This window comes from Zonotrichia albicollis, chromosome 1 (assembly GCF_047830755.1).
Source record: "Zonotrichia albicollis isolate bZonAlb1 chromosome 1, bZonAlb1.hap1, whole genome shotgun sequence".
NCBI classification, from domain to species: Eukaryota; Metazoa; Chordata; class Aves; order Passeriformes; family Passerellidae; genus Zonotrichia; species Zonotrichia albicollis.
The window spans coordinates 20911594-20926642 of NC_133819.1; the positions used below are offsets into that span (position 1 = coordinate 20911594).

Consider the following 15049-nt stretch of genomic DNA (forward strand, 5'->3'; position numbering starts at 1 on the left):
GTAGGTCTTCTCTCTTCATTGTGGGAAGCAAGCCACAGGGACTAAACCACACAGCCATTAACAAGGATCTTGGCAGTCCCATGGTAACACAGAATGGCCAAAAAGGAGAAAAGCATATTACAAAAGGAAAACATGAGTCACATCCTATAAATGTTTCCAGCTTGGCTTGCCTAAAAAACAGAGCCAGGAAAATCTGTGACACATCTTTGTACTATGAGGTCTCAGATTATGGTTCAAATAAAAGAGAATAAAACCATGCAGATCTAAAAGCCTGTTATTCTACATGGTGCTTTAGAGAAGCTCCCTCATGTCTGTTAAAAGATAAAACCCATGTGGTTTTGTAAGAGTAAAAATGCAATCAGATGACAATTCCTAATGATAAATCTCTTGAATAAGGAAGATGGTATCTGCAGAGAAACAAGAAACCTCATTCTCTGTTGGATGACAACGAGCACATTATTCTCTAGCTGCCCCAGGGAAACATAACTGGATAACATAATTATTGCTCTCTGTTTCATGTTGTGAGTGACCCTGATTATGTATTGGAGAGAAACAATGTACTGTTTCTGTTTGTAGTAAACTAAACTATTTCCTTTCCCCACAAGCTCTTCCAATTTCTTTCCTGATCAGGCTCTTTAAGGAATACTGCCTACATCTAGGATTATCCAAGCACTCAAAGAGTTAAACACTGAAATTTCTGTAGAAAACCTTCCCTGATTTTATTAAAACAGTAGGTTTCCATCACTGATCCTGCCTCCAACAGAATATTCAAGGTCCCTCCACTAGTCAGGAAAAGGACACTAAAAGAAAGTCTGAGAGAGTTTTCATTTGGCCATTTAGCAACATGTCATCTTTCTTGTCAAATATCTTTTCTTTCCCTGTGCTACTCCATACATTGTGTAATAAAAAGTGCACAATTCAGAGGCAGCATTCTTTGTCATAACTCTGTGAGATGGCGTGCTTGAGGCAGGGGAACATATGGCCCTTGTGATGTGGTTCAGAGGGTTTATCTTTTCACTACTTCTGCTGCTAAGTTTGGGCACCTATCAACCTCATATTTGGAATCACTTGGACATCCTCTCAGGCAGAGATGGAGAGCTGGGATGACTGGAAGATACAGCCTGCTCCAAGTGTTAAATTTGTGGAAAGACAGACTTCTCTTACCTTAGTTACCACTGACCTTTTTTCTGCCTTTCTTTCCAGTCTGTAAAATGAGAAATAAAACTCTTTTCCACAGCAAGCATGTGCTCCTCTAGGCAATCAATAAAAGGAAGAGAAGATAGAAATCAATATCAGCTTAAGGCATTTGGTTACATGAGATGTCTCTGTGAAGGAAGGAAAGCTAAGATCTCTCCCCAAAGAAGGAGATCAGCATGTACTGAGCTTGTGACTTGGCTAAAGATCTCCTGATTATCTTTTAAGCTCTAGGGGAAGATCTGAGTTTTTTACTGACCCTGGCTGGCAGGGACAGAGCCTGCACACACCTCTGCCATCCCTGCTGTAATAGCACAAATAGCACTTGGGTGACAAATGGAGCCTATTCCCATTCACTAATGGGGTGACCCTCTCACCTGAATTTGTGATCCCCTGAGGCATATGATACAAAAGCTAAGAAGATATAAAGATTTGGGGGTTTTTCTTGTTTTAAAGAGTCAGAAATCCCTGTTGGGAGATATATCTGTGACCTCATTAAGAGAAAGTAATTTCTCCTTGAAAGCTCTCTGCTGATGTACATCGCTGTATTGTGCCAGTGATGAAAAATGCCTCTAAACCATCAGAGCAGGATTGAGGGGTCTTCTGAAATGCAGGTCTGCTCACTGAGGCTTTCTAAGGAATTCACATGGATGTACAAGAACCAAAGTGTTGCACATGGTTAGATAAGTGAGTTGAGTCAGAAGGCTCTTCCTGAGCTTTATTCACTTAATACAGGTAGAACTGCAGCAGCTGGGACAGTGGAGAAGGTGGGGTGCAGGAGGGGAGGAAGATTGCCTGCTTCTTCTCTACTGCCCTAAATTGTGCTTGACTTCAAGCTGTGACCAGCTTTTTCCCCCTCTCTTTTTTATACTCACTTTTGTGAGCAGGCAGGAGAAATCCAAGTTTATGCATTGTGAAATATGAGCATTGTGTACTGGATAAATACCATTGTGGTTCCTTGTTTGCATTATTTTAGGGCTTATGAGCTCATGGGCCACAATTCCACTGCACAGGCAGAATAAAGCAACAGTCTAGTGTCACAAAAAGATTATGATTTAAACACAAGATGTAGAAAACCCAGTGGATATAGACAGGCAAGAAGAATAGGGCAGCCTCAATGAGAAGACTAGTGTTTCTGGCTCTAGGGCAGGAGAAATGTCTCCTAAACCTTTGGCAACCATTAGGCTGTTGGAATGTTAATTCCTGAAAGACCCCATCCTCTACATTGTCCTCTGTTTGCTCAGTTTTTCCCTCCAGGATCTCTCTATTCTTTTTATACAAATCATCATTTCTATTGAATGAATATTAATCATTTTACATAAGAAAAATAATCATAAGCAAGTAGAGTTTAGAAGAAAAATAGCTGGAAAAAATTAATCTTCCCTGATATACCAGAAAACTGCATTCATAGGTAATTTACATAAATAATCTAGTTTGCATATAATAAAAATAGTTTATAATCTACATGCTTTTCTTCTTGATAAGATGATCTGTAATTTACCTGATAAATCACCCAGAGGTATCTGCCTTCTCTTATTCTATTTGCTGTGTATTGAATTACTTACTTCCTGTGTGGAATTGAATACACTAAAAGCCTGTCACTAACAGGTTTACTGTTATGCTCTCCCCTAATGAAATTACAGTCTGCTTTTTAAAAAATTGATCCAGTAGAATTTTCAAAGCATTTTTATGCTGTTTTATGGTATCAACAAAAAAAAATTGCTTAATTTTGTTGCAGTTCATGTTCTGTCCTGTAAACTGAAACTATGGCTTACTCTTTGTTTGGTTTCTAGGTGCACTTTTTCAGCAGTGTTCAGCATGCACAGTTGCTGCAGAGTCTCTTTGGGTTGTTCAGAATTGCTGAAAAAGCCCCCTCAATTCTGAATGAGCAATATAAGGTGTAAAATACTGGTTTGGATATTCTGTTGCATAGGCCAGGGGTAGGTGTCCTTTTGTGAGTCATATTTACATTCTCATACCACCAGAAATAGTTCACTGCACTGATTTATGTAATTAATGGTGGTACCTGCTGTAGGTGGCACCAGGCACCTGCACTGGTAACAGCAGTTGTGGCCTGTTGTGTGGAAGGCACATAACAATCAGCACAGCTGAATCCTGCCAATTTGTCTTCCTGCACCAAAAAAAAAAAAAAATCTTAGAAGAATGTGTCCTTGACTGTGGCATGTAAATGTTGTTGTATTTTCTCATATCTTTGGAAAAGCAGCAGTGACTTGCAGAGATTTCACATCCCATTAGGACTGGTTCCCAGGGCTGAATCTCAAGGTATCCAACCTGAACTTGGACCCTGGTGCTACAGAGGAGAATTAAGTAAACTGAGAAGTAAATTGTTTGAATGTCACAAATCTTCAGGCAGAAATTTATTTGGACTTTCAGTTCACTCAATTTTTTTGCCAAATATATTACCCATTAGTAATACACATTTCATTACACTGTCATGGATAACTTATGGTTAGTTTTATGTATTAAAATAGGTGAATAAATTGTGGCTAATCATATCTTTTCTTGATCTTATTATAGTCTAGGAAAATAAGAACATCTGTGACAAGATCAGAATATACGATCATAAGTCACAATTCCCAGACTGTTTCTAAATGTATTTTGGGTCTCAAATATCCATCAGCTTGAAATCTCACTAAATTTAGAATGCATTTGTGGTGTTGAAATACATCTCTTTGGTGTCTTTGAAAAGAATACAACTGTTGAGCTAGGGGATAGTCTACAAATGTCTCTCAGAAATGTCAGTTAATTAATCTCAGGGTCACAGAATGGGTGAGGTTGGAAGGGACCACCATGGGTCATCTGCTCCAACCTCCCTGCTCAAGCAGGGTGATCCCAGAGCACACTGCATAGGATTGCATCCAGTGCTTGACTATCTTCAGTGAAGGATTTCTTCTTCCAAAGCAAGAAAAATAGAAAGGGCTTGCATGTTCAAATTTGACAGATAAGAAGAAAAGCAGACATCGAAATAAGAAATTTTTGTCTGATCTGAAAAATTGAGGGGTAAGCTTGTTTTCAGACACAGTAATTACATATATTTGTAGTGACTAATTGGTTGAAAGCTGATGGGATATTCAGATTAATGGCCCTTTCCAAAACTGTGGGTGAACTCTGCTGGCATGAACTGTCTTAGTTTGACTGAAGTCAATGACTTCTTCAGCTGAAAATCTCTCCTCTGGTGCATACAAGAAAGAGGTGAGGAGACATTTCTCATTCACAAGAGAGATCTGCAAAGGCTTAAGTAGCTGTGGTGCCAAATATGAACACTAATTCAGAATTAGTAGGTATTGGAATTAGTCAAGACTGCATGTCAGCCTCTGGTCTCCCAGACATGCATCAAGGAGTTGGAGAGGACAGTACATAAATCAGTTTTGAAGGCTTGCCACAGAGCATGTCTGAACTGTTATATTTGGTATCAGTCCAAAGAACCTTAAGGATACAAATTCATCTGACTGCATTTGTGAAACCTGGCTAAAGCAGGATACTGGGGCTTTACAGTCCTAAATGTCACTGCTAGTACCATTGCCAGGCCATCAAACCAGTCGAAAAGCTTTTCTGCATAAAGGCTGGCTAAGGACTCTAAAGGGCCTTGTGCTTTCAGAGGTGTCCTGAAATGTTGCAGGCTCTGTGGACAGGGCCTGCAGCCACACAAAATCACAATGTTGGTGCAATGATTGCCAAACATGGCAACAGCCCAGCCTGAGAAGGTTCACCAACCTTCAGTATCACCCATGAGACAAAGCAGAAGAGTACAATTCCTCACTCCAGTCCTGTCCTACTGTTTGAAGCCACGATCCAGACAAGGTATGAGCTAATTGTTACAGCCACAGTATGTATGTCCAGCCACTCCCATGCACTGGAAATAAGACCCATCAAAAAAGAGAATTAGTCTTAACTGAATTAATCTTTGCTTACACTCATCTTTAGTTCAGATCAAAGTCTAGAGTACCCAGGGATGCTTCTAGGTGAAAGCAAAAGAGAGTCAGAAGTCTTGGAAGGAATTTTCATTACTGTCAAGCAGAACTAGACAATTTCTTTAATTTTGCAGCCTTCTAGAAGTTGTTTAGGGTGCTTATTTTTTAAAAAAAGGGAAAGACACCAAAATCACTTTGTTGTCTTTTGGAATGTCAGTGGTGTAGTTGGTTCTGATAGATTTCAAACTATTCAGTAGGTTACCCTTTCATTGCACCCATACCTATATAAATGAACCTTTCCCCTGGCTGTACTTCAAAGGCAGGAAGCTTCAAAGATTTATCTTCATCTTCATTCCATATCTAGAGGGTATAACTCTTAACAGAGAAACATGTGCTTGGTCTCTGCTGTGATGATTTTTATTTGCCATAGGGAACCTTCAATTACTTCTTTTCTGAATGGTCCTGGAGCCTTTTAGTTTCACTAATGCTTTCCACCAAAAGCAATTAGGGATGACAGTGTGTGCCCTAGTTCTGATAATTTGCATTCTCTGGCAAGCTGTTTATGAGAACAAGATTGCCATCTGATTTATGATGACCTTATGATTTTTATTTAAAATAAGAAAGTATTTGCCATGTAGTTGCTCCATCTGCTGACATACAAATTATTTTATAAGGTACATTTCTCATTATCTTGATCAAGTTCAGCTTTTAATATATAAGAGTCTATTCTACAGATTACCAGAATTCTCAGTCCCAGATTTTGCCTGGATTTTAGCTACATTATCTTCTGGCTGTGTTAGCCAGTAATGAGTGTCTTTCCTTTAAAAATCACCTGCAGGCTGGTTGGCTGCTCTTTGGCCTTCTGTTCAGAAGAGGTGCTGATTTTTAAAGCAATGTGTTGTGTCCTGGCTAAAACACACAGAGATAGTGTTTCTCTTAGTTCCCTCCTGTTAAGCAGTTGGTTCTTCATTTACTTGTGGGTGCTCCTTTCACTGCACAGTTTCACTATTGTGCAACTTCTGGTGCCTGCAATCAGATGTAACATTGGTCAGCACTGAAAAGCACCAAGATAGATGGATTTTTCAACAAGGACTCCTCTTTATTTGGCTTTATGTAGGACTACTTGATATCTGGTCAGCCTCCAGTTTATCTGTTATTTATAATGTACTGTCCTGTAAGCATCTGACTCTATCCCAGCTGAGCAGCCCGAGGATTGTGAAACTTCATCTTTATTACCTACAAATCACATTTTCAGTTATTTATCTCCCCTTAGATGATATTGCTGGTTATACTATACTATCTGGAATTAATTTTCTGATAATGGGAATTTGGCCTGCTTCTCTCTCTGTCAGGTCCCTTTGATATGCTGTACACCCAGAGCTTAACCCCATGTGTATTTTTTCTCATTTTTATTAGAGCTGTCTGTATAGCTGCACAGTTAGCAGTGAATTTTACTATGCAAAAATACAGACATTTAATATTCAAAAAAGGATGGTCCTGCAGCACTAAGAGCCTTCTTGTTGCATGGGTCTGTGGCAATTCCCTGACTCATGTTGCTGTGGTCTGACTGGCATCTCTGCAATTTCACCCTTGAAAAAGGGAAGGGGAGCTTTGTTAGTGTCTGACCCATATACTCAGTCCAGACTCAATATTGCAGGGCTGGATGATCAGACTATGATCTTGGATTGACATTTATATGCTTAATGTTATGTTTAAATGCTTGCAGGGGACAGCCCCAATAACATTGTTTCAGAGGAACAGAATAAATCATGCAGAAGAGTGAACACAGAGAAAAATATAGGGAAACTGCACTCCTAGGGCCCAGGCACCCTCCTGGCTGACATTTTCCTCCTTCCCAGACTATTTGTGAGAATGTGATTTATTGCTCACATTTCCCCTGCTGTTGTTCTCGCCTTCTGGAGTGGCACTGGAATGAATGCTAACACTTTTCCAAGTTTCTGACTTCATTAAATGCCCACAAAACTGGACTATACTCTATTAATTTCTGGCTTTTTCACTTTGTAATAAGTTTCTTCTGTTCATTTTTAACTATAGAAAATCTGAAATCTGACATTACGAGGATTTTGATTTTAGGCAAACTGCTTTACAGGGTGGGGCTCTTCTGGCTTTGGTTGGTAGAGCTGGACAACTTTCAGCCTTAGTCACTCTGCTTTAACCACTACAGTCTCGCAAGCCCCGGGTTCTTGATGCAATCCTGATGCTTAAATGCTGATTTCTCACCAGCATGATCTTTTGTAATACTGTGGCTCAAGTAAGGCACAGTTTTATGTGTCTGGAAATGCATCAGCGTGTCAAGGTGAAGTCACTGAATGTGCCAGACAGGCATATTTCACACATAGATGAAATTCTGAAACTCTGCTTGTGTTGCTCAGCCACAGCTGCATCTTCATCTGCTATTGAATGCTCATAAATGGATTTGCTGCAGGAGACAACAGGCTTGCAGTTACTCCTCTGCTTTGTGCAGTTTATAAAAACTCTTTCCTTCGACCCCAAAGCAAGAGTAAAACAATATTTAATTGAAATTCCAAAGCTAAATAAGTGGCCAGGAGACCTCATAGAGACTGGGGCAGGAAATAAGTGAATTGATGATCACATTTACTAGCCCAGTCCAACCTCTGGAAATCAAACTATTAAAAAAGCCTGCCAGATAATCTGTGGTTTTTGCTTGCTTGGAATTCAATGTGATAAATAACTGCTTTTCTCCGAAGGTAATTTCTTTCAATGTGACTGACTTTATTGAGTTCAAATTTTCACAGTAAATAAGTCAAGGACTTAGCCCTAGCTGTGGGAACGAAATGAAAAGCAGCCTGCATTTCAGAGGGGCTGTAAGTTCCCACCAAGCAAAACACTTCCAGAAATCCCTTTTAGCTAGATTCGTGAATACAGTGTCAGGCTGCCAAATTCGGTCCCTCTAGGATGCGGCTGTATTGCCAAAAGAAGCAACTTGATTTTATATCACCTTTTCAAAGCCAACAGCTCAGTGCCCCCTACTGACTAAATATTCTCAGAGGCCAGCAAAGATCCCATTCCAAGGCCCTCAGACCAATGCTTTTCTGTTTCATTGCTGCCCTCTATCTTCTGACAGTCCCTTTTAAAAACTTCTATTGAGACATTTTCAAAGTAAATACTGCTTTTATATTCAACAAAAGACATGAGCCTTTCTTAATTCACTCTATGAAATCTAATTGTGATTCATGTTGCTCTTTGTGTTGAAAATCTTTTAATCACTCAGATAGTCCTTGCAAGACAGGATGGTAAAATACTGTAGCACAGATAAAAGCTCCTGGATTAACATTAAAGAGTTAAATAAATTATATAAAGATTAAATAAATGCCAGGAATTGCTATTAAAAAGCTTCTGCTTCTTCAACAGGACCTCAGAATGGCTGTGGTGGTTACTTGTCAGCTTCAGCTTCTTCAGCTTCTATCTTTGGCCCTCCAGTCTCCAATGTGACCAGAAGATATGGGAAAAATCTGGACTGTGTATGGATCATAACTGCACCTGCAAACAAACGGATCAACCTCACCTTCTCCTCATTTGAGCTTGAAGCACAATCGGCTTGGATGTGCCGATATGATTATGTCAAAGTAAGACAGCTCAGTATGTTAACAAGAAAATATCAGTGAAATACAATTATCCTCTCCACAAGGCTAACTTTATTAATAGAAAATGATCCTAAGAAGAAATTAAATTCCTTATTATAATTGAATTTTTTCATTGGGTTAGATTACTACACCAGATGTCATTCTGCCTTTCTGGAAACCAGTAAGAGTTTTAACATTACACACACTTCTGGTCTTAGACTGCTCATTTAATGAGTATTTATTTCACAGAATAGAAACAAAACAAAACTCAAACAGATGTAAAGTAAACCTTCAGAATATCAGGTTGAAGTTGAGCAGAACCAACTAAAGAGAAATCAAGAATTAAAAATTGAGGACAAGGCAGTGAGGAAGGGTGAATGAATTATTTTGGATAACTTCTGGACAGGAGTGACACAGGCAGAGGGAAATTATGCACATACATGCACAATTGCTTGAAAGGACTAGAATTAATATAATTTTTCTCCTTTTTTCATCAAAAATCTTGGTGCTCAGTGCTCACCTGTAGAAGCTATTCTCTTGGAGATGAGCATACAAACCATCAGATTGCAGAATGCTGCTAAACAAACTCCACCAAGGAATGCTATAGATCCTGTTGAACATTGGAGATACTCAATGAAACAAGGATTTCATTCTACATTTTGATGAATAAAATCAATCTTCTCACAGAAAAGCACTTTGAGATTACATATAATAAAGAAATGAGAGTGCCAAATTAAAATGTAATCATTTTTTGATGGATTTGCTGAGACAGGACCAGAATGTTCCATAATGAGATTTAGCCTGTCCAACAGAAACAGTTAATATGGCAGTGAATAATTATGGTAATCAAGAACATCCTGTTAAAGCACAAGAGAATACACTGCACTTTCAAGTAAACCAAATTGTAATGTAAGGTGAGGTCAGAGAGTTTTATTTCTCTTTGTTTGTTGTGCCTAAACTATTAGTGGCTTATATATTTTGCTTCTTTCAGCTTTATGATGGAGATAATGAAAATGCCAATTTAGTTGGCACATTCTGTGGATCTGCAGTGCCAGCTCCTTTTCTTTCTACCCGTAATTTCTTGACAGTGAAATTTGTCACAGACGGTTATGTGGAAAGGAGGGGTTTCAATGCCACCTACACCGCAGTAGATCGTAAGTATACAAATATATATATATGCATATATTTATATAACTCTTTATGGACATTCATATTTAAATATTTATATAACTCTTTATGGACATTCATATTTAAATATCTCAAAATTTGTTCTAGACATAAGTCTCAGGAAGGGGTAAAGACAGTCAGTAGCACAGCATCTCTAGGAAAGCTAAAAACAGCTTGACCCCAGTACAATTCTCTTTGGTCTTAGCTGGATGGGAGGAGGTTGTCAGTCTGAGAGTACAAAACAGAAATGCTCACAGATTGTTAACAAATAGGAAACAAACATTTATTTGAGTTTGATGACATATATTGACTCCACTAGCATGTATTTGCTTTTTGTTTTCCTTCTAGAAACTCAAAGGCAAATACAAAAGTACACCGTCCAAAACTCAACTCCATTTGAGTTTTGCTCAAAAAATAGTTTTACCCAATTTTCACTCTATGATGCATTTGTTACTGTTTTACACAGGCCTGTGTGGAGGAATCTATAATGCAACTTCTACATCAGTGACTGCAACATCTCCTAACTTTCCAAATGAATATCCACCCTTTACTCTCTGCTCTTGGGTCATTGACGCCCCTCCGCAAGAGCAAGTCAGGGTGATGGTAGAGACCTTCCACCTCCATCCCAGCCAGGACTGCTCTCAGAACTACCTAGAGCTCCAGGATTCACCAACAGTAAGGAATTTACAGGGGATACCATTCCCCATTCCCATTCAGCGCCCCTCAATCTTTGGAAAGAGAGAAGAAACTTATTATTTGGTAATATATCCATGGATGATCCTCTGTGAAGGGCACATCCAAAGCATTGCTGACTGTGCCCCAAGTGACACGTGGTAACTGTACACAGCCCTCTCAGAAGCACTCTGTGCACACCTGGAGTTAGATCTGGGCAAGTGTTACACACTTTTTCTCAGTTGGACCAAGTATCACTGCTGCCAAACCTAACACACAGGAAAAACTGTCCCACAGCAAGGTTTCATTGCGATTCCTCCTATCCACGAACCATAAATAAATGAATACTCATGCCAGGAAGAGTGTTAAAAAACACCAGAAAAAAACCCCAATATTTATGTCCCTCATATTCTAAACCTCCTTTCATTTCTTATTTTGGCATGAGAATAGCTCCTATATTCTATTTTTTCCTAATAATAATTCAACGTGAAATGTTGAGATATTATTAAGTGATTTCCAGGATAACTTAAAAATGCAATTTCATAGTTGGTATAGAAAGCGTCGAGCGATTTATTTACCTTATGTTCAGTACATATAAAACTGAATTATATAATTAAGTAACTTGTGATGTATTAAATTCCAGCAGAGCCAAGGGTCAGTCCATAGATTCTGTGGCACTGAAACTTTTCCAGTCCCTGAGTTTTATTCTTATGATCGCACTGCCATTGTGACTTTCAAGTCAGATGAATATATGATTAACAATGGATTCAGATTTTCCTATCAAGCTACAGGTAAGCTTGAAGAAATGTCCCAAAAAACCTATCTACTATTTTCTTTGTATATTTCATACACTGAAACTCAATACAGAAATCTGAAATCCTTACATGTTTCTGGTTTTCTGTCTCAAGGTTGCAGCAGAGAGTATAATCAGTCATTTGGTTACCTGAAGAGCCCTGGCTGGCCTGGTCTTCACCCCAATAATATGGATTGTTCTATCATTCTTCGAGCTCCCCCAAATCACACAATATCTCTCTTTTTCCACGCTTTCAGTTTGGAAGACAGCATCCACTGTTCACATGATTTCCTAGAGGTATCATGCAAGTCTACATATTTTGTGAGCCTATGTACAAATCTGCTAGATTCAAAGGATATTAGTATGTTTGGATCAAGTCTGAGTTGAGCTGACTGAATTAGGGAATAATTATTGCCAGAGTTTTATGGTGAAAAAATACACCCTAGTAAATCCAAACCCAGTGAATAAATAGTTTCATTATTTTATCCTTACCTAGCTCTTGTTGAGGTTACCCAGTTCACAGAGTCATCTGGAATAGTTTGTGTTTGATACTAACATCCATGAATGAAAAGAAAGCCATAAATCTGAGTGGTTTTGTCACATCAGTAGATTCCATCTGCTTGAAATTTTTCTCAAGAAAGATTTTTTTCCTAAAAAAGCAATTAAAAAAAAACCCCAAAAAACAACAAAACTGAAGCCAACAAACTCCAGTGACAACTGTAAGACACTTGCAAAAGTACTTTGGGCCAGTGAAAATTGTATCTTCCACCTACACAATCCTCATTCTTGCAGGTTTCCCTGTTCTCTGGTCAGATGACAAAAATCACATGTCTGTGGCAGAATCATCATTTAGCTCTATTTTCATATCCTCTTTACTGTCTCAAGAAATGGATCTAAGCACCAGCATTATTGGAGTGCAGGAAAAAAATCAGATTAAATCTGAGCTATGTAATATGATCTGTGTCTTAATGTGACTGGGGAAAAGAGCAGTCTGCAGGGTAAAGAATTAATCTTTTCATCTGGAATATTAATATTTCTTATGAAAAGCAAAACAGAGGCTTGAATTGCATAAGAACATCTTAGCTACTAGTCAAGCAATTTTTTCAGTCAGGAGATATTCACACTATAACATTTAGCTGCCTGTTTCTGATGATACTTGTTCTGTGCAATTACTTATAAAAGTCAGACTAGTTAATGGCCTCTTTTTCCTTCCACACAAGAATATGTGGTAGGAAATATAGCAGTATTAAAATTACAGCTATAGTAAGCATGCAAGTTGCTACCTAGTTTGTGCTGTGTTTGTATCTGTGAATAATTGTGCTGGTGTATAAGTGCATAGGAATTTAATGCTGACAGTATTTTTTGTAAATTTTTTTTGTTCCCTGAAGGTCAGAAATGGGAGTGATGTGCAATCACCACTACTTGGCAGGTTCTGTGGGAACACTGTGCCCAGTCCCATCTTCCCCCAAAACCATGTTGTCTACCTTCGTTTCAAGAGCGATTTTTCAGTGGTTCATGATGGATATGAAATTACTTGGACTTCATCATCAAGTGGTAAGGCTGTAACTACAAAATAATTATACATAGAAGGAAAATGCAGCAATGTGGAATTCAGCTCTTTATGGATCCTTCCTCATCACCTCTTTAGACCTTCCCTAGAGCCCAAAATCCACCCTATTCAGTCACCAGAGAGAGGCAGTTTCTCCTCAAGGCCCCTGGGGCAAGATTTATTTTATGACATGGAAGCAATTCCCTCTCCTAATGTTGACTTTAGAAACCTCAGATGATGTCGTCCTCTTAAGATAAAGATCTCCTTCTTTCAATGAGAGGCTGGAAAATATCAGGAACACCTGCCTTGGGATCCACAGAGTGGTGGTGCTGGTGGTGACTCAGTGGTCCATTTGTGATATCCCCGAGGAGCAAGGCACGGCTAAGCCTGAAGGGGACAGGAAGCTGCCCCAAGAAAATAAACTACCGGTAAATCTGTGTAGTGACTATATCATGGACACATTCATGGATGGCTTATGAAATGGCAGTGAACAGCTGAGCAAGAGTTTCTTCATGACGCTGAGTTACTAGAGGGAGGAAAGCTCGTGGCCAGATGAGAAGTACTGCAGAATAACAGTACAGTACTGAGTGACCCAGTGATGGAAAGGCAAGGAAAGCTCAGTGTAGGAAAGTGTCAAAAAAGAACGTGGTCAAAAAAAAGACAATCCTAACTTTATTTAAAAAAATATGGGCATTGAGTTGACTTTTAGTAGTCAACAACAATAGCTTAGGGGTAAAATAGTTTCATGAAAAAAAAGTTTACCAACAGTCAAATAGACTGGCATAATGATAGAATTTGTTGGGAAAGGAAAAGAAAATAAATAGACAGCCATTGTATAAATCCATAGTTTACACACAGATTGAATGATGTGCACAGTTCTGGTCTCTTCCTCTTATGAAAAAATCAGGATTAACAGAGGGCTCAACATTAAAAGTGGCTTCTGCATGAGGTATGCTGAGACTTTTTAATCTGGTTAAGAAACTACTAAATTCTGTAAAATTGAGTGATATTGGATGATAAACAATGATCCACTGTTCTTTCAGTTTTCCCATACAAGAACTACCAGTCATCATATAAAGCCAGGAGCTCGTAGGCTCATAACAAACTAGACAAACCAGTTAAACTGTGGAGCCCCTTCCCATAGCATGCTACAAATTTGCATGGATTCAAGGGATACCCACACAAGTTCACCTGATAAACATTATTAAGGGGAAAGGTGCCCTCTCTGGGAGCTGTAAGCTGAAAATTCTTGGAGACTGTGAGGGTAATCTGGATCATGACCTGCACATTCTTCCTCTATAAACTTGTATTTTTCCTAGGTCATCTACCACTGCCCACTGTTGAAGACTGAATTTTGGTATAAATGGACTTTGATTGACTTAATATGTGTAATTCCTCTGAGTTTTTCTATTTTTCTATCCCATGAGGATTCACTATTTTTCATGCCAAAGAACAGTCCCAGCAAATTCACCTCCAGTTGAGTAGCTGGGAACTGAACTGAACCTATATGCACAGACTTAAAACTTCAGTTCCTGTTTCAAAGAATTTGGGGGACCGGTGTTGTTTTTAATATTCAGTGGTGGTCTAATGCCTGTTACATATTCTTAGGCTGCTGAAGCTAGAGCCTCAGTTTTATCTCTTATTAGTGTTCCTAGCCATGTTAGTTGTCCCAGCTCTCAGTCTCTCTGGTTTCAGCGCTGTTACTGATACTGTACTAATGTAGCACATCATGTATTGCCTTGTGAAACGAAGCCTTCCAGGCCAATTAACAGCATCTCCTTCCAGGATGTGGCGGGACATTGTACGGCACCAGTGGCGCCTTTGCCAGCCCCAGCTACCCAGGGACTTACCCCAACAACACTGACTGCGAGTGGGCCATCACCGCGCCCCAGGGACGAATTGTCACCGTGAACTTTGATTTCATCAGCATCGATGACCCCGGGGATTGCAGCCGCAACTACCTGATCCTCTACGATGGGCCGGATGCCAGCCATGCCCCCGCCGGGCCCTACTGCGGAGCGGTGTGTACTGCCTTCCCTCCGTGCTGCCTTCCCTCCGCGCTGCCTTCCCTCCACACTGCCTGTACTGCCTTCCCTCAGTACTGCCTTCCCTTCTTACTGCCTTCCCTCCGTGCTGC

At 39.5% G+C, this 15049-nt stretch overlaps 1 protein-coding gene across 1 annotated transcript in view; it reads left to right on the top strand.

The window, feature by feature from the left end:
• Positions 1–15049, top strand: part of CUBN (cubilin) — a 141628-nt gene that overhangs the window by 125337 nt on the left and 1242 nt on the right. The window contains exons 59-65 of the mRNA XM_074528306.1: positions 8520–8734; positions 9723–9885; positions 10365–10573; positions 11214–11361; positions 11479–11660; positions 12752–12917; positions 14698–14933. Of these exons, the coding sequence (XP_074384407.1) occupies positions 8520–8734; positions 9723–9885; positions 10365–10573; positions 11214–11361; positions 11479–11660; positions 12752–12917; positions 14698–14933 (1319 nt within the window). The remainder of the gene's footprint in view (positions 1–8519; positions 8735–9722; positions 9886–10364; positions 10574–11213; positions 11362–11478; positions 11661–12751; positions 12918–14697; positions 14934–15049) is intronic.